The sequence below is a fragment of the Mustela nivalis genome (genome assembly GCF_964662115.1).
Source record: "Mustela nivalis genome assembly, chromosome: 2".
Lineage (NCBI taxonomy): Eukaryota > Metazoa > Chordata > Mammalia > Carnivora > Mustelidae > Mustela > Mustela nivalis.
This window is the reverse complement of record NC_139021.1, coordinates 182,158,925-182,177,128: the sequence shown is the minus strand read 5'-3', so window position 1 is coordinate 182,177,128 and position 18,204 is coordinate 182,158,925. Positions and strand designations below refer to the sequence as shown.

Genomic DNA, 18,204 nt, shown 5'->3' with positions numbered 1-18,204 from the left:
CAGGAATTCCTGGGTCACCAACCCTAACCCCGTGCAGGAGCTTCCCAGTTATTTTTCACGTGATTCATTCATCTCACTTATATCGATTTCCAAAAAGCCTCAGCAGAGTGTTCTCAGCGTAGGGAAGTTACTGGATCTCAGAGAGCCCCAATTTCATCTTGTACCAGACAAGGCTACCAAAAGCTTAAAGACAATGTCTGCAAAACTACTAGCAGAAAACAGCACACAGCGGGCACCGAGGAAAGGCCATGTCCTAGTATGAGCATTTCAGAGGACGCATTCCGTAAAGGAGGTAGCTGTGCAAAAAGTATTCAAAATCACGCCTTTCAGTCCCTTATAAAAACATTCAGGCAGTTCACAAACATCGCTCGCTTTATGCAGGGAGGGCAGCATTTGGTCACTGCTGGTATGAACACCTGCTTACTTCAGAGCTCTCAGCATTATGCTTGTCTCTTTCCGGGAAGTTCAGGGTCACACAGGCTGCCTCACTAGGCCACTAATGTAGTCGCTGACGGCTGGGAACCAGGCGAACAGGGAACTGCATTAAAAAACCCCACTGCTTCGTGTAACAGCCGTAATTCCCCAGAGCAGCCAGGGGTGGCCGGGCAGGAGACCCTCTGACGCACTGGCTGCAGGTTCTAAGTGTGCACTCGCCAGCGACTGCGACGGGCGCTGCACGAGGAGATGGTTATTTACTTCCAGGACTGCACTCCAACACTCTGAGTGTCTTCGTGCGTTTGGGGGTCAAGTGACAGCCTAATGAGAATCGGCAATGCAGAGAAGACCCGAAAACTACATGAGCAGCTTTCCATGAGCTATCGTGCGTGACGGCAGGATCTGCTGTTGCCCGGAGTCAAGTAGCCTCTTTGGCCGGTCACATCTCTCCCCGTGTCAAAGGGGTGTTACCTGCCGGCGTGGCTGCTGGGAGAGGCAGGGAGAGAGGAGGACCTGGGCCATTCTGGGCTGTCAAATGTGATGGATGGGCAGAGATGAAACCTGGAAGCCAGAGGCTTTGCAGCTGTACTGACTGAGAGCAAATGTGAGACCATCAGTTAAAAGCAGCGAAGCCTCAACAGCCCAAGGACCCCAGCAGCTTGCAGGCAGGCTATGAACCCGGTGATCTGGTCTCCCGCTCCTCCCTGCTATGGCTCCCGGGGTCCTGTCCAGCTGGTTCAACCTCCCCAAGAAAGAGTATTTCTCCGCGATGTGAGGTCCAGGGCACATGGGACTAGCAAAGAAAAATAAGCCAAGGGAATCCCCCCTCGATCAGGGGCCCTTTGAGGACAGTGCTCACAGTGACTTTGAAGACAAAAGAGGTAGGAATAAAGAGCTGAGGGCAGCAACAAGTCCATGCAAACCCAGCAAGGAGTCCTGTGTTGTTGGCCCAGCTTTGCTTTCCTTTTAATCACTAAAGCAAGGGGGCTGGGCACACAGCAGGTGAAGGTATGTGCAGACACTCACATCTAGGGGGGGAAAAAATCAGCCTTTTGGGATCTATGGTTATTTGAAGACTTCAGCGTCACCTTTCGACCTGGCAGATGTTGGCACACTTTATCTATAAAAGGCCAGATAGTAAATATTTTTGGATTTGAAGGCCACACCGTCTCTCTTCCAACAATTCAGCTCTGCCACTGTATCATGAAAGGAGCCATGGACAGTATGTGCACAGAAGAGAATGGCTCTCCTCTGTTCCCACAGAACTGCGCACAGAAAAGCCAAGGAGCCAGATCTGGGCCACAGGCAGGGTATGCTGACTTGTGCCACACGATCTTGTGAACGGGACCACATTTGCTCAACGGAAACCCGGGTCAGAGGATGGGTGCGGGACCATCCTGGGTGCGGGACCGCCAGACAGAGGGACCATTCATGTGCCTGTTCAGAAGGCCTCTAACAAGAGTCTCCTGTGTGTTGAGCCCTGTGCCAGGCAAGGAGGGGCTACAAGTCACATGAGCTCAGGTCCCCCTCTGAAGCGTTCCCAGGTCACTGACGATCAGTTTGGCCAAGCCTCCACCTGACTGTTCATCCTCAGCCCACACAAACTTTGGCCTCCTGCCTGCAAACTCCACGTGTGTTACCCACAGCTATGTAATTTGTACATATAATACATATATGACGGCGACAGCAGGTCTTGAAAACATGAGAAAGGTTTCACTTTCCCACCAGCACAAAGAAGAGGTCGTCACAGCACAGAATTGTGGGCCATGACTTGCTCTCACCCAGATACTGATGCCCCATGGACAGAAATGATACCCGTGTTTCATCTTCTATGACCCTGTATTGACAGATCACTCGGAATCGGACACCGTTCAGAAGGGCCCATCAGGGAAGCAGAAATCTCTCCAAAGTTTCCTTCACCACCTATGCCCTCAGAGCACAAACACTGCAACGCAATTACAGAGGAAGCGCAAAGGGACAGTTGAAGTCCCAGAGCAGAAAGACCCCCATGGAAACCCATGCCCTGCTGCGTCGGCAGCCAGGCCTCGAACACGGGAATCACCAAGGTCTCCGTGGGAGCTTCTGATGGAATTTCCCAGAGCCCACCTGCTAGAGCAGAGGGAGAAGCTGGGCACAGGAAGGCAGGCCCGTGTCAGTGTCCAGAGCACGCTCTGGAGGGATGCTGGGCTTGTTGTGGCCAGAACCCACCCACTGACCGAGATGGAAGTTTTCCACCTGCTTAGCTGGCATGGCCCCGTTTTGAAGAGGGGAGGTGGGTTGCGTTAGCGGTTCTGCACACAGCACTTTGGGTCTCTTCTGGGACGAAGGCCGTGTGCAGACTTCCCAGGCGTCTGGCACGATGCAGCACCGAAACGGAGGAGACTGTGAGCAGCAAAGGGAAAGCAGCGCCCAGCACGGAGATCAGGAGCGAAAAGGTCCTCGTTCCTGCCAAGGCCCTCCCGGCCCTCTCTGCGCTCCCTATCTCAACAGGATGAAAATGTCAGCACTTCATTTCCTAATCTTCTTGATAAATCAGTTTCTGTGTCTCTGCACATTTGTCGTCACTCAAACGTTCCAGCCGGCCGGCCGAGGTCTGCCTCCTGCTCACTTCGTTGTGCCATTTCCCAGGAGTGAGATCCAGGAGCGGAGCCGAGCGGAGCGACCGGGGCCCTGCAGTCAGCCGGTCCTGAGCGGGCAACTTTGCTCGGCCTCTCTCTCCCCTAGCTGTGCTTAGGCAAGGTGATTAACCTCTCCGAACTTCAGCTTCCGACTCGGTAAGGGAGCACTGAGCATACCGGCCTCATGGGTTTCTCAAACACAGAGGACAAGGCTCTCAGCCAAGGGCTGTCTTTGGTCTCAGCAACCCTCCTTCCAGGTTACTTTGTGACTGAGAAGGAGCCTTCCAGGTTCTCAGTGTGGGGAGGTGAAGCAAGGGGCAGGCCTAAACCTTTCAAGTGAGAGATCCTCCTGCTTTCTGATAAAGGCTGGTTTGGTTCTGAAAGCTACAAGGCAGGGGGATTACAAAGGGCGACATTAGCTCCATGTTCGTTTTCAGAGACGCGCATAGGCCAGGCAGATCCGGCGTCGTGGGCAAGGCAGACTGCGGAGTCAGGAAACATGTTCCCCGGCTCCTCCGGCCGGGCCTCTCCCAGCTCCCTGTTCCCCTAAGAAAGAAGGACAGTCCAGGGGACACAGGGGACCTCGCAGCTCCCTTCTGCTCTAAGAACAATTGCTCCAGAGAGGCCTCCCAACAGGGGGACTTCAGCCACTGCCTTATATAAAAGTTGACAGAGAGAGACACAGAATCAAGCAACAGAGCCCTGTCTGCGGGCGGCCTTCAGTAAGTGCGTCCAGGGATCCCGCCGCCGTGTTTTCTGTCTACTGACTCTAGACTTCTCGTCTCTTCACCTGCAACACCGGCTTGAACTGGCGTCTATCCTTCTCGGCGGCCATCCTTTGAACAGATTTCAGAAATACCTTTCCATTTTCTTTTTCTGCTGCAACCAATGGCTTTTATGTACTTGGGATCAAATATTCAAGTTTAAACCCTTACGTGTAAGTTTTGTTTTGTGATTCTGCAATGGAGGCACAGTTCACGCACCATCCAGCATTCTCTTCCCTTAACGCACAGGACCACAGTGAGTCTTTTGTACAGCTTATATTTACAGAACTTTATAAACACTTTTTTTTTTTAAAGTTCTTCAAAAATAATAAGCTTTTCCACGCTTAATGTGAAAAATGGAGCAAATACATTTGTAAGAATATAAAACACATTCCAAATTCTTGCTCTGGGCTTCATGTGGGTATCACACCTACTTGAAAATGTAATTTAAATAATCTTCCTGTGCAGAATGACAAAACAGATTTCAAATATCTCCCTGGCCTTTTAAGTTGGTAGGTGAATGAATGCCTCACCACAGACTTCCTAGGCAATCCAGGCCCGCATTTGCAGATAAAATGAGCAGTTCAAGGCATGACATGAACATTTATGGATTTGTATCCCAGAATTCGGGTTTATTTTTTTTTTTAAGAGATGAAATACATGTTCTCGCTTTCAAATCCAATACAAATTCTCCTAGGCTCTGCAAAAACGGCTTGAGCTCTGTTGCCCACTGGATCTGTGGAAGAGTTCAGGGAAGTGGGCACTACACCCACGATGCCCATCTATTTTGAGCACCTCCAATAGGCAAACATTCTGCACGGTTTCACAGAATGCTCAAAATAACACTGAAGGTAGGGATTCTCTGCACCAGAAACGTAAAGCCTGGCTCTGCATGGTGACATCCCCAAGGTCAGAAGGCTCTGAGGAATGGCAAAGGCAGACTTCCCAGCCCGATCTCTACTGGGCCCAAGTGCCCACCATCTCACCCTCGAAGAATGGCAAACCTGCTGTATCCACACAGAATTAAAAAGCAAGCATGTTCATTGCTACTGCACATCTGGATTTTTCCTTTAACTTGAAGGGACTAAGGGGTTCTTGTGTCCAGAGCTGGTGAGATCTTTACAAACTTATTTTCTGAAGAAAGCAGAAAGCACCTTTTAAAGGGATCCCAGTACTAAGACATGTTTTCAAGGATTCGTAATCAGTAAGAGGAATGTCCCCTGTGAGGTAATTTAGGAAAAAAAAATAAATCAGAACCATTGATCTTGAAGTTCAGGGACCTGAGTGGCAAGCACAAAATCTATCCATAGGCAACATCCCTGGAGAGGACTCTTCAAGGCCTTCAGGTACCATCTGTCACATCAGTGGCTCAGTGAGTGACTGCTGGGTGCCGGGGACCCCACTGGCTCTGCTTTCCTCAAATACATGGCTAAATTCACGTGAACCACAAGTTGGAGGAAAAAGTTTTCAATGCAACAAAAACAAGCATGCATGTATTCTAAAGGTCACATCTGAAAGGACATTTATGAGAGTCGAGGTCCTGGGCACCAAAAATGGAGTCAGTTTTTTCTCTCGACATCTCATTGGTTAGGGCACTAAACTATCTGCCCAGATCAAAGCCTCATAATTGGACCTCAAGAATCTTATAAATGATGACACCAGAAGTTAAAGATTTTATCTTCAACTGCAAGAGCTCTGAAGCGATTGTTTAAAAAACAAAGCAGCACAAGGTCAGACTTTCAAGACAATGCAGATGCTTCACAAACAGTAAGTTCTGATTCAAAATTAACTGTTCTAAAAAAATAAAAATAAAAAACAGATCAAAAGAAACCGTACATCAAACATGAAGGGCTCCATGGATATTTATGATCAGAAGTACCAGCAAATGCACACAAATGCTTTCAGATTAAAACCTCTGGAAGTCAGACTCTATGGAAGAGAACTAGCATGGCAGAGCACGGCAAGCCAGAACGAGTTCTGCTTTAGGACAACATACCCAGATCCCTATTCTCATTCTAGCTCGGTAGCCACTGCCACCATAATTCATTTTCATCAATATTCAATAAATTATCGCTTAAGCTTTATCTGTCTTCCAGGAAAACAAGTTAATCAACTCAGCCTCAGCTCAGCCCTAAAAAGTTGTTTTCCTTATTAAAAGCTACTCCTGGTGCCCTTTGGGGTGAAGAACTTGTTTGTCATCATGGTTACCGTTTTGCAACTTAGGAATGTAACAAGGCTTTGCCCTCTCTGTAACATAACCAGGCAGTCCACGCACAAAATAATAATTACTATCTTCCCCAGTTTCTACCTATGATGATTTTATATCATGGAAATATGATGATAAGACTCTAAAGAGAGAAGGCCTGCCCTAATAATAGTGTTTATCTCTTTGTCTCTCTCTGTCCAAGTCTGCGTGTATTTCTGACAGTAATAATAATGGATATGCAATAATAATAATAGTAATAATAGTAATATATTCCTAGTTCTTTGTCACGCAGGGCTCTGTGTAAAGGGAAGTGAGCAGGAAGATGAAGCAGAGCCTTAGGGAGAGGAGGGAGGCCCTGCGGGAGGTGCAGCAGAGCGCCAAGGGAGAAGCAAGGGACACCAGCTGGCCCCCAGGGTCTCCTGCGTGCTTAAAGCGTCACGCCGGCTGCCATGAGCCTCCACTAGCCACCACTCTGTTTCTCTTTAGAAGGAGAAAAAGCATTGCAAGCTTCCCTAAAAGCCACAGCCTCCTGAGAATTATAGGGTCACCACACTGGGGGAGCTGCTTGGCCAGTAAACTTGAATTTGTCAACACCATGTAAAGAAAGCACCTGCATTCATTATTAATCAGGTGCTTGTTTCTCACGGAAATTCCGTCACTAGGACTGCTTCTGAGATAAAGAAGAGACACTTCCCGGGGATGAGGAGGGGCTGGCGGAGCAGCGGGCTGAGCCATTTATTTTAATATCTGGGTGTGGGAAGCAGAAGCTGACTGACCTTTTCCACTTGTTGGGAAATTTAAGATGGGATAATGTTAATACTTTGAGACAGATGTTCTCACCTGATCCAGCTGGAAACATCACAAAGCTGACCGTCCTATTTTCATTTTGGAAGCACAGGGTATGAGGTCAGTTAACCCAGCAGGAGCTCATCCAGATTCTTCATTCATTCATTCCCTTATTGCCTCATTTTCTCATTCATTATCCAACGTGAGCCCTGAACGTTCATCAGGGACAGACAGACAAAAATATCTGCCCCCGTGGTGCTGACATTATGGGGGGGGGGGAGCTGAAAGCAAAATAATGACTAAAATGTATGGCACGTTCCATCTGATAAATCCTGTGGAAAGGCTGAAAGCAGAGAGGCACAGTACTCACTTTCCAAGAGTCACGCAAGAAACAGGTTATTTACGATGGACACCTCAAGCCCTCTGCTCCACGGAAAGTGCTTGTGAATTCAGAGCCAGGACTGGGCAGATAAATCTGGGGCCACCAAGATACTCTCAGTCACGTGGGACAGAAACACCTCATCACACCATCAAAATCCACTGAAAAACGGCTGCAAAAGAGCCACCAGCACAGTGCTGGGAACCTGCCAGCAGCCTATGAGGGAACAGAGCATCTGGGCCAGAACAAGGACGTGCGTTTGAATGAGCGCAGAAACTGTCCCCAGAAATAGATCTACATCTCTCCTAGGTCAGCAAAGAAGCAGCTCCTTCCTATTGGAAACATATGTCCTCTAGATGCTCGGTGTCTTGCGGGCAAGGACTGTTTTAGTCACCCAAGCAACTTCTCCCTGGAACAGGCCCAGCGCCAGGCTGACGCCGAGGAAGAGCTCCATGAGCTGTGACCATGCAACCAGGCTGCAGGCCGGCTTGCTGTCTGGGCGCATCTGTGGCCAAACCCGTTAAGGTCTCACAACCGGAAGATGAAGCAGAAATAAGCAGGATTCGGTCACTAGGATGTGTTTACTAAGATGACACGGGGCTCGCATGGGGAGCTGCTCCTTCAAGGATCAACGTCTCCACTCCCAGCTCTGGGGAACAGGCTGTGAACAACGTTGAGAACTTTACCCTGTGGAATCTGAGAAACAAGAAAGAGGCCCACAGGAGAAGAAGAAAAAAAAAAAAAAAACCCACAAGACGTAATCGACAGGAAGACAAACCACAAGAGACTCTTAACCATAGGAAAGAAACTGGGGGCTGCTGGAGGGGCAGGGCTAGGAGATGGGGTGACGGGCACGAAGGAGGGCACAGGACGGAATGAGCACTGGGTGTGGTACATGAGACTCATCAATCACTGACCTCCACCTCTGAAACGAGTAATAATACATTATATGTTAATTGAATCTGAAAAAATAAAGAGATCAACTTATACATATTTATTAACTTAAAAGTGTTTATACTTACTAGCTGTAATTTTGATTAAGGGAGAAAACATTTCATCAGTTGAAAGTACAGAAAGGCAATATTTATATATAAATAAATACCCCTATTTAAACAGTAAAAGATATTTCAAAGTAGCAAGAAGGAAGGAAGAAGGAAGGAAGGGAAGGAAAGACAGAGAAGGAGAGGAGAGGAGAGGAGCGAAGGAAGGACGGGGGAGGAAGGAAGAAATGAAGGTGGAGACAAATGGGAAGAAAGAATCACCCCATCTATGTGCTGTGCTATAAAAACATCATTTCTTAGTAATCTGTCTGACCACAGCACACTTTCCAACAAGCCAAAATGGTGTTGGGGTTCCCAGGCTCCAGGGACTTGGTAGCTATCCTGCCACTCCACTAGAGAGTGCTACATAATCTAACCATCAGCTTAATAATAGGAGATCGCTTCTCCCTTCTAGCGTGAAACTCCAAAAATAGATCTCCTTTAGGGGAGTCAGCCGGGACAACTCTATTTTTTACACAAGGGACGCTTGGAACATACACATTCGTATTCTGGAGGATCACATGAGTGTGTGTGGAAAAGAAGAGTTTGATGTAATTCAATGTCAACGAGACCTCTTTTCTCCAAAAAGAAGCCCTAGATGAACAGAGGAAACCAGTAGTGTAATGGGATTGGCCTTATTGCCAGAACTAGTATCTACAAGCAAAAGAGCAGAAGAAGAGAGAAATCACGGTAATATAATAACTAATGACTGCTGGTTAAAATTCTCAAAATACAAATAATTTGGTGATTATGCCATATTCAAGATACTGAACAGAAGGCATGGATATGGGTCTTCCTGAGTTTTATTTAAACCAGGTTAAGAGCCACTAAATTTCACCAGATCTGAGATCAATCCAACCCTCATAGATCTGCTGAATCCAAGTTACCTTCCCAGTTAATTTGGTTACTTGTCTTCCGCTCATCACGGCACGTAGCCAGTTTTTATGGCCACCCTCCTGTGACTGGCATGCAGGTCATCGGCGGGGGACACAGAGGACACTATGCTGCGTACCAAGACAACATCGACTGGCAGATATTGTGGCAGAGGAATGGAACTTGGAGGTGCCTGAAGGCACCTGGGGCACAGTTGACTGTGCCACTCCTCTGAAACCCAGGAAGGCTTCCAACCAGTCAGCCCTCTCAGACACCCGGAAGGCAAGGGAAAACGGGTTCCACAAAGACCTGGGGCAATTGATTTTGCATTCTTTAAAACACCACTCACTTTCTAAAAGACACAAAATGCTTAGCCAGCGGGGCGTCCCAGGCCACTGATGATCAGAGGACTGCTCAGCCTAACATAGCAAGATGGCCACTGGCTAACAGACAGCTCCTCTCAGCTTCTGGGGAAGAGGGAACAGGTCATACCATTGCTCGTTGAAGCCAGCACTGCCTCTTTTTCATCAACGGACGACCTTGGGAGTTGGGTTTGGAAAATCAACTTCAAGTTCTTTTAACACTAAATTAAATTGGATGTTCCCCAAATTCTGGCATTTAGTAGCTTAGATGCAAAACAGAGATACAGTTCAGTTTGCATGGACATACAGGGAAAGTCTAAATTCACTTTCATTATGAACAGCTAATATGCGAAGTAACTGTACTTTCAGAGTATAATCTGGCAAATTCCTAGGGAGAACTCAGCCTTAGGAGTAAGCCAAAACCACTGCTAGGGGTGGTCTTAAAACATAGTAGGGGGTCACTGAAAACAGCTGCCTTTGACTACTTTTTGAAGTTTAGTTTCTCCCAACAATAGTTGTGGTATCACTTTATGCCTCTAATTAAAGTCACTTTGAGACTATTAAATGAAAAAGCCTTTTAAGATGCTGACATAAGTGATGGCTCAGTTATCATGAAGGGGACAGCTGGAGCGCAAACCTGGGCTAAAATGTGGTAGAAAAAACACTTCTTGGCATCCAGTGAGAAAGCCAAAAGAACAAGAAGGATCAAAACAAGAATAAATTAAGCAAGTGCATAAAATCATCACTGATGGTAGAGAGCATGCCATTTTCTCTTCTACAGCAACCACCATCTCTAGCTAAGGCCCTAATACAGACCTCGGAGCTAAGTCCACGTGACCAATCAGATACTCTAGGTGATGCGCGTGTCTTGAAGACCGCAATTAAAGGACCATGCCCTGGGCTTAGCATCACCTAAGACACCATCTGTTTGCACGACAGAAATTCTGAACTTATTGAAAATCACCTGCCATTGAAAAGACCAGCAGTGCAGACCAGGGTCTCATGCACGGTGTGCCAATGCGGGACTCCAGGGGACAGGCCCACAGCACGCTGCGCGCCAATGCACTTGCAACATTAGTTCAGAGAATGCTTTTCTGAAGTCAAAAACCACCTATAGTCACCCAGGAATGAAAGAAGGAAATTTTCAACTGGGAAATTAAGATCTTAAGGAGAAAATTGGGTTGTGGGATGTGGCAGGAGGAACAGCATGGAGAGAGTCAATCCAATAATCTGGTGCTAGTAGTTTTGGCTAAATACTATAGGATTAATTTCTACTTGCCAACCATTCTTCTCCGAGATGGAGAAGGACTTTGCTGGACTTTGCTTCCGATAACAGGCACAGTGAGAGGTTTTGTTTTGTGTTCCTTTCCTGACCTTTTAACCAAACAATTAATTTTGGGGACAGGGGGTGTTGGGAGGGGGTCGGAGTTGTTTGTCCTGCCTCTCAGGCCTTATCTTCAAGGTCTCAGAGACACTGAGCAGCTTGGGTATGTGGCCAGGAAGAAAGCTTTCAGTGACCTTTCTGTGACATTTCTCAGCACCTTTTCCTACCACCTGGGGCCTTGCTATCTTAGATCGCCCTGGGACGCATTCTCAAGAAAGCAGATGCTGTCTGTCAGCGACACCCCTGCTCTTCAGCCACTGCCCCCCAGGGCAGAGCTCAGGCTGACACCGCAGTCATCCTTCCTTCCGCATCCCCACATCTTTGTTATAAAAGCTCGGCCATGTGCCTTAACTTCTTTGTTGCCGTTGTTGTTGATTCTACTTTCCATCACCTCTTGTTGTTGCTCTGCTACTGGAATGACCAAAGACTTGCAAACCCCAGATTCAGCACCATTCTTCTCCTTTTTATATAAGCAAACGAAAGTATACATTTGAAAAGGATAACTAAAAATGGAAGCAGATTACTGCAGAAGCCTGGGGTACTGGAGAAACTGGTGAACTGCACCCAGAGGTAACCTGGAGAATTCTAGGCCACTCCAAAAAGGAGGTCCCAGTGTTGTGTTTGGATGGGGGTGCCCCAACTAGAGTTCCACACTGTCTTCTATAAAGGACGCTCATCTTGCTTTCTGTAGAGTAGAGCAAGGTCTTATAAAGAAATCCACAAAACAGAGGTGGAAATGGCTCCACACCTGGACTGTACCAGAACCACGTAAATTTCACTTGTCCTCACCCCTCTGTCTGGACAAATCCAGAGCAACACTTCCCTCCTCCATTGTTTTCACAACGTCCATGCTCTTTACATCCCTATTCATCTCATTAACTCGTGTCTAGTCCCCTTTAGCTTTCAGTGAAGCCCTCCAAGATCATAAATGTCAAAAGGGCATCAAGCAAGGAGAGGCTGCAGATTCTGGAGTCCGTTCCTCAGTCAGAACTGTGTTCTAGAGTGATGGGAGCAAGAGAATCAAGGGAACAGAAAAAGGTCTGAAGCGAATGCAATAGGTTGGTGCTGTTCTTGGTGCTGAATATCATGTTCTTTCCTAGTCTCAGACATTGCTAAGAGCAGAGAATACTGGCCAATGGCAACTAACTGCAGTGGACAATAGTGAGTGCTACAAAGATCAGTGTATTTTTTTTAAAAAAAAAAAAGGTAGTTACAATGAGCATGCCTATCATAGGGTACAAAGGGGCTCCTACTGGGAAAAAAAGTGGGACCAGAGCTTTTCACAATGTATACTTTTCACTTGCTTTTTGTACTTGGTAGGAATTCTTTCATCAGATTTGTCTATTACTGAACTTCAATACGAGAACCCAAGGAGTGGACTGTATTAGCTGGTCACATTACTGTTAACCAAATACTCTGTGTACTGGGCACTCTGACAGACAGAGAATTATAAACCCATAAAAGGTATAACTCCTCAAAACAAAAAGAAAGAGAGCTTTACAAAGATAGTAAGTAACTTGCAAAACGGAAAACTTAAAATTTTTGATCAAGACATTCTTCCTCTGCAGCTTTTACATCAATAATCTTAGCTCTCTCTTCTCCAAACGTAGAGTCACCGAAGATCTCTAGCCCTGCTGTCACTAGAGAAGTATCTGGTCCAGCAGTTCAAAGAGTCTGGACTGCTCCTCTCCATGGCAGTGGGAATTATAATCATTCCAAGTATTGGTTTTATGACTTGCTTCCAAGTGAGAAGGAAAAATTAGGGAAATTCCATAACAGCACTTTGTGTTCCCTGCCCTATAGAAAGAATTTATCGGTTTCATCTATATTTAGAGAACACATTCATTCAGATGCTGTAACACAATTATTAATGTGACCATAAAATTATCAGTGAAGCCAAACCCTACAGCTTGAAAGCTCCAAGGACAATTAGATGGATTATCAAAGCAGTAAGCACAGTGGATTACACGGCTTAAGCCCTCTACTGAAAACACCCTCATGCTTAATAAAATTTTTGCAGGCATACCTTGATTGACGTTAGCTGCTGGAGGCGGCCCATGACTTAACCACATGACACAAGAGCAACACTTTCAATTTTATTCACAAATGAATTTGCCACTGACCTCTCCTTCTATAAACTGCCTTCATGGACTCCAAACACTTGAATTCTTTAAACAAAAGAAAGGTCCTTTAAAAAAAAAATCTCAGGAACATAAGGGTTTTTTTCTAAGAAAAGTTCATGGCAATGAGATCCTGAAAATACCTCGCAGACACAGGGGAAATAGGACTGACTGCCTGTTTCTCTTTTAAATTAGCTAACAACCAGTGCGCACAGATATGTCTCCATACAAAGCAGGCACGATGACTCATTTGCTTCTTATCAATAGACATCAGCCAAACCATCCTGTATCTCAGGACTGAGTAAATTGGGTTTTGTTGTAAATAAAAAGCAAGAGAATGGAAATTGGATGAAAGTGATGTTGAGGCATGGGTCAGAGAAAGTCAAAAAGTGTTTTCCACGTCTCTGTTTCATCCAAGTATACGACAAAGTCTAGAGTGGCTTTCCCATTAAATTTAAAATAATGTCCAAGGTGTTTCCCATTTTACATGATCTAATCTCATCTCCTCCCCAGTTCCTATATGCAACGTCTGTTCTAGCCACACTGGCCTTTTTCTCTGTCAGGCGAACGTACCAGTATCATTCCCACTGCAGGATGTTCACGGGTGACGGTCCCCTTGCTTGCACCACTCAACCCTGGGTCTTCAGATGACTCCTTCTTTATTATCATCAAGGTCCCACCTCAGAATCCATGTCCTCAGTGTGCTAGCAAGCTAAAGCCACCTCTTCACAGCCATTAACACATGTTATCATGTGTTAATCATCCATACATCCATCCATGCGTTCACCCACTGCCTGCCTGCCTTGGCCACTCTACTGCAAGCCTTGTGAGGACAAGGACTTTGTCTTTTTCAAAAATGTCTCCTTGGTAGCCAACTAATCTAACACCAAATAAGCACTTAATAACTATTTGCTTACTGACTGTAACAGTGTTTTTAAAAAATGTGTGTGTGCTTAAGAAGGGGATAAGAGTAGAGTCCTTTCAGAAAATGCTTTAAGAAAGCATAACCGAAAAATGCCAAGGTCCTGGAAGAGAGTCCTCAAGTGCATTTCTGATACCTGAAGCCCTTGTCCTGGCATTGCTGGACTCACTGACTATCCCAAGCTGCCAATTACTCGGAATGCAGAACACCCTTCCCAAGGTAGAAGGAAGGCATCACAGAGAATCGATCAGCAGCCTGGGGTCTAAGAATAATGAGATCCTGGACGTGAAATGTTACTCTATTTTCCTTTTTAAAACGAGGATACCATAATTAATTTGAGGGCCCAAGGCTCTAATGTGAGACACTTGGGAATTGTACAATACTGAGCAATTAAGGGGTGCTGGTGTTGATGAGGCTTGATCAGAATTTTTCCTGGGGTCTAAGACAGGAAGGTTCTACAAGCTTGGAATTCGTATTTTCCTTAGAACCCAGAAAGACTGCCCCTCAGATGAGGGCTAAGAAATGTCCCTGATTCTGCCTGCTTTCTTTTAAAAGCCTCACCTCTGCCATGTGCCTAGCTCCTATAAACAGCCACCCTGGCTGGTGGTTAGCATATGCTCGTGCAACACAAAAGCAGAACAGTACCTCAACTGCACCCCAATCTAAGAGTGTGACAACACGTTCCACATCACCTGTGTCACTGCTAGGACATGGGCTCAAGTGTTGCACAATATTGTACGGAATGACCTCAGTGAGACATGACCTTAGGGCAAGCGCTAGCAGAATATGGTTAATGGAGAAAGTCCCTTTATATACACATCAGGCATGGAAGAATGGAGAAGGTTGACATCATGACACGGGGGAACCCTGGAATGGGTCTGACTGATCTGGAGCCAGGTGGGAAGGTTCATGAGGAATATACGGGTGGGGTCTGTCAAAAGGAAAAGCCTAAGTAAGAAAGTGGCCATGTCCGGGGAGGAGGAGGGAGAGCTTGTGATGCACACAGGCTCTCGACTGCTCCTCTCTACAGACTAAGCCAAGGGGAGAGTAGAACACCAAACACACAGAGCCAAGGAGCCCCACAAAAAGTGAGTCTGGATAAAGGTCAGCACCCATGCAGCCACACCACCATTTCAGGCCTTGCCCAAATGCACTGCGGTCACAGGCAATGATCAGCAGCACTTTGGGGCAGAATACGGCCACTTGATTAATAAGTAAAATACACAGAATTCAAAGGGCAAGTCCCCAGTTTACCAAAGCTCACTGAGACAACATGACATTGAGTGGGAAATCTTTTAGTCAAACGTTTATGTAACACAAAATACAGAGAGGAAAACAAAAGTCATTTTCAATTCAAAATCCACGATACACACAGAGCAGTTTACATAGCAAAAGTGATAAAAATATTGACTATCGATGTTGACGGAAAACCTTCTGTGCATACTCTTCCCACGTTGAGTGATTCTATGAACGTAAATTTACCCCCTAAGTATATATAAGCCAATTTAGATGGAAGCTTTTCTTCTGTCACAAATTTAACAGGCTGTGGTTATCATGTTTGCCCCCTGGGTACCAAGGAATATTCGGAAAAACTACACCTGGCTGTTAAAAATATCAGAGAAGAAAGGTCAGCTGAAGTTATTACAAGAAATGGCAGGAAAGCACTGCTAATGCCAATTCCTTGAGGTGACCGGGCCAAGAAATAGTCAAGGCCTGGTCAAGAAAATCCTGCTTATCAACCTTTGAGTCAACCTTCCACAGTACGCTCCCAAAAAATACTCTAATTTTTTTTTTTTTAAGAGGACTAGAGTTACCAATCTGGCCACACACACCCCCCAAAAACACAAAACTGTGTGGCCTCATTGGGCAGACAGATCTCACAGATGATCCAGGCAGACAAGAGCAGTGGAAGGCAAGACAGCAGAACCGGATACTCTACCACAAGACTGAGTAAACTGCTTTCTCTCTGAAGCCAGAGAATAAATGGAATCTGGAAACCAAGAAGCAGAATGGAAGATGCCACATAGATACTTAGGAAAAACTGTTCACAATTTTTTTACTCTCAAAATCCTTATGGACGTTGTAATTTAAATCTCATTAATTTACAGTTTCCAAATATTGTTATTCTTTCTTCTTTCTTTCCCAACCATTTAAAATGGAAACTCCATTCTTAGCGTGCTGGGCAAAATCAGACCGAGGATTGCAGACTTGTACTCCAGCAGGCCAAGAGGCCGTGGGGCAAAGTGAAGCCATGCAGTCCGCATATCGGGCACTGGTTTTCCCTCCATGTTTCTTTCAAATGCTGTAAACATAAAGCCGCATTGAAACACCCCCAATTCTCTTTTAGCAAAATCAGATTATCTCCTTCACCCAGTAGCTTATGTTCACATTCTGGATTTATTTTAGCTATCATCTTAGCTATAGACGTTGCAGTGGTTTTGTATGATAAATGCAGACAGGAGCCAAATGGGAAACACACAGGAATCAGTTTCCATTACCATGACAAGCAATGGCATTGGGAAAGCTCTGTAACAGCCAGTGACCACCAGCCACCACTTGTAATGCTCTCCTGTTCTTATCTTGTAGGCTTTCATATCGGACGGGGCAAGACACAGCTAATTGTGACACATGCAGGAACAGTGCATGTATTATCTATAGGTATGTGAACCTCCTCCTCCCACTTTTCTATTATGAGTGACAAATGATGTTTACCCACGAATTTAAGAATCATCGGGGGCCATGCTGGGATGATTATATCAGACACAAAGTAAAGGGCCTTACTTGACCATAACTCTCAGCTCCTTCTAAATACTCAACCCCAGGTGTACAATCCCAGGATGAGGGAGAGCTTGAAGTCACTTATCCTGCAAATACATCTTGGTGGTTTCAAAACTTGGTGTAAGTTTGATGGTTGCTCCCTTAGAATCGCCCGCCGCGAGCACTGTACTGTGTGTTCGCACAAGACCAGAAAGTGGACCCCTGCAGATGGTATAAATCAAAGACTGTAAACCACACTGGATGTGCCAGGCATACTGTGGGAGAACCCAGGCTGCTCGCACCAATATGCCATTAATTTCCTTAGGAACTCACAAAGATCGTGGCCCTGGCATCCCTTGGGACATCATCCCTTCTGGAATCCGTACCGCTGTTCATCACGTTTTTTTAATTTAAAGTTTGTTTAGGATATTCACAACAACAAGAAGAGAGCAGAAACTTTCAACGGGGAAAATCTATGTTAGGCTTCTCAGGGAAATTTAGAATTTTCGGATGTCGTCACAACCTTCCGGGAGGTTATTCTCGGTTTTCTTTTCGGAAATCTAATTTTTGCAAACAAGATGCGAGAGTAGTAAGAGGTGTTACGATATAGTTCAGTGTTGAAACTAAAGCCTACAGGACAATTTTAGTGGACTTACCAAATTATCCAAAACAATTCTCACTGCACAGTTATGAATCCTGTCCCTCCTCCGCTCCACACCCCCACCGCAAATACACCCTCTACAAAGTTCTTCAAAGTCATCATCCTTTCATCAAAAAGGAGGAGACAGGGAGATCGTGTAAATGTCTTCCATGTAGCAAAAAGCTTGAATCCACACCCTCCTGGGCCCATCACACATCTCCAGCCAAGGCAGAACATCCCACATGGGACTCAGACTCTTTAAAAGCAGACTTGAGTCACATGGTAACCTTCTCTGGGGCCAGGCAGGAGAACCCAAAGGCAGACACAAGCAGCGGGTGTCAGCCTAGCACTTCCTTACTCCAGACGTTCACAAAGGGCAATTTGGCCTGAAAGGGGACATCTGGCAAGGTCCGAAGGGAGACGTTTTCAGCTGCCACAATGAGAGAGGTGCCCAGGCATTGAGTAGGTACAGGCCAGGGATGCCACTAACATCCTATAAAGCAGAGGCCAGCCCCGCAACAAGAATCATTGAATTCATCGAGGTTGACAAAGCCGGCCCTGCTAGAACCATCGCCAGGTTAAGGTCTCTAAAAGCATGCCAAGCTGCCTGATTGTCCTCCCACTTTTAACAAAGAAGAGGTGGAAAGCAAGCCCCCCGGCAAATTTTGTTTGTCAGGAACTCCCACAAATGGCAAATTACCTCCTCAGAGACCATGCCTTTGCAGGGAGGTTTGGTTCGAGGGAATATTTTCACTACAATCACACTGTGGAAGAGAATTTAGAATCAACAGTGAAGGGATGTAACTCAGCCATTTTCCCTTCGCTAATGTGAGTCATTAGGAAAAGAAGCGAGGAGTGTCGAGCGCCCGGCATCTAGCCTCACTGTCCGGCCTCTGTTAGGTTGGGAGCTAGGGTTCA

At 46.0% G+C, this 18,204-nt stretch overlaps 2 protein-coding genes across 7 annotated transcripts in view; one reads left to right on the top strand and one right to left on the bottom strand.

The window, feature by feature from the left end:
• The window catches only part of DOCK1 (dedicator of cytokinesis 1), a 489,630-nt gene that overhangs the window by 259,486 nt on the left and 211,940 nt on the right, over positions 1 to 18,204 (bottom strand). The gene's annotated exons all lie outside the window — the stretch shown is intronic.
• Positions 1 to 18,204, top strand: part of INSYN2A (inhibitory synaptic factor 2A) — a 57,972-nt gene that overhangs the window by 23,568 nt on the left and 16,200 nt on the right. Inside the window, exon 3 of one of the 3 annotated variants that reach the window (XM_082721514.1) lies at positions 16,476 to 16,547. The exons of 1 other annotated variant lie outside the window; for it this stretch is intronic. In XM_082721514.1, coding sequence (XP_082577640.1) covers positions 16,476 to 16,547 — 72 coding nt within the window. Of the gene's footprint in view, positions 1 to 6,916; positions 6,954 to 16,475; positions 16,548 to 18,204 lie in introns of those variants that run through there. One more of the 3 variants, XM_082721516.1, reaches the window with a different exon arrangement.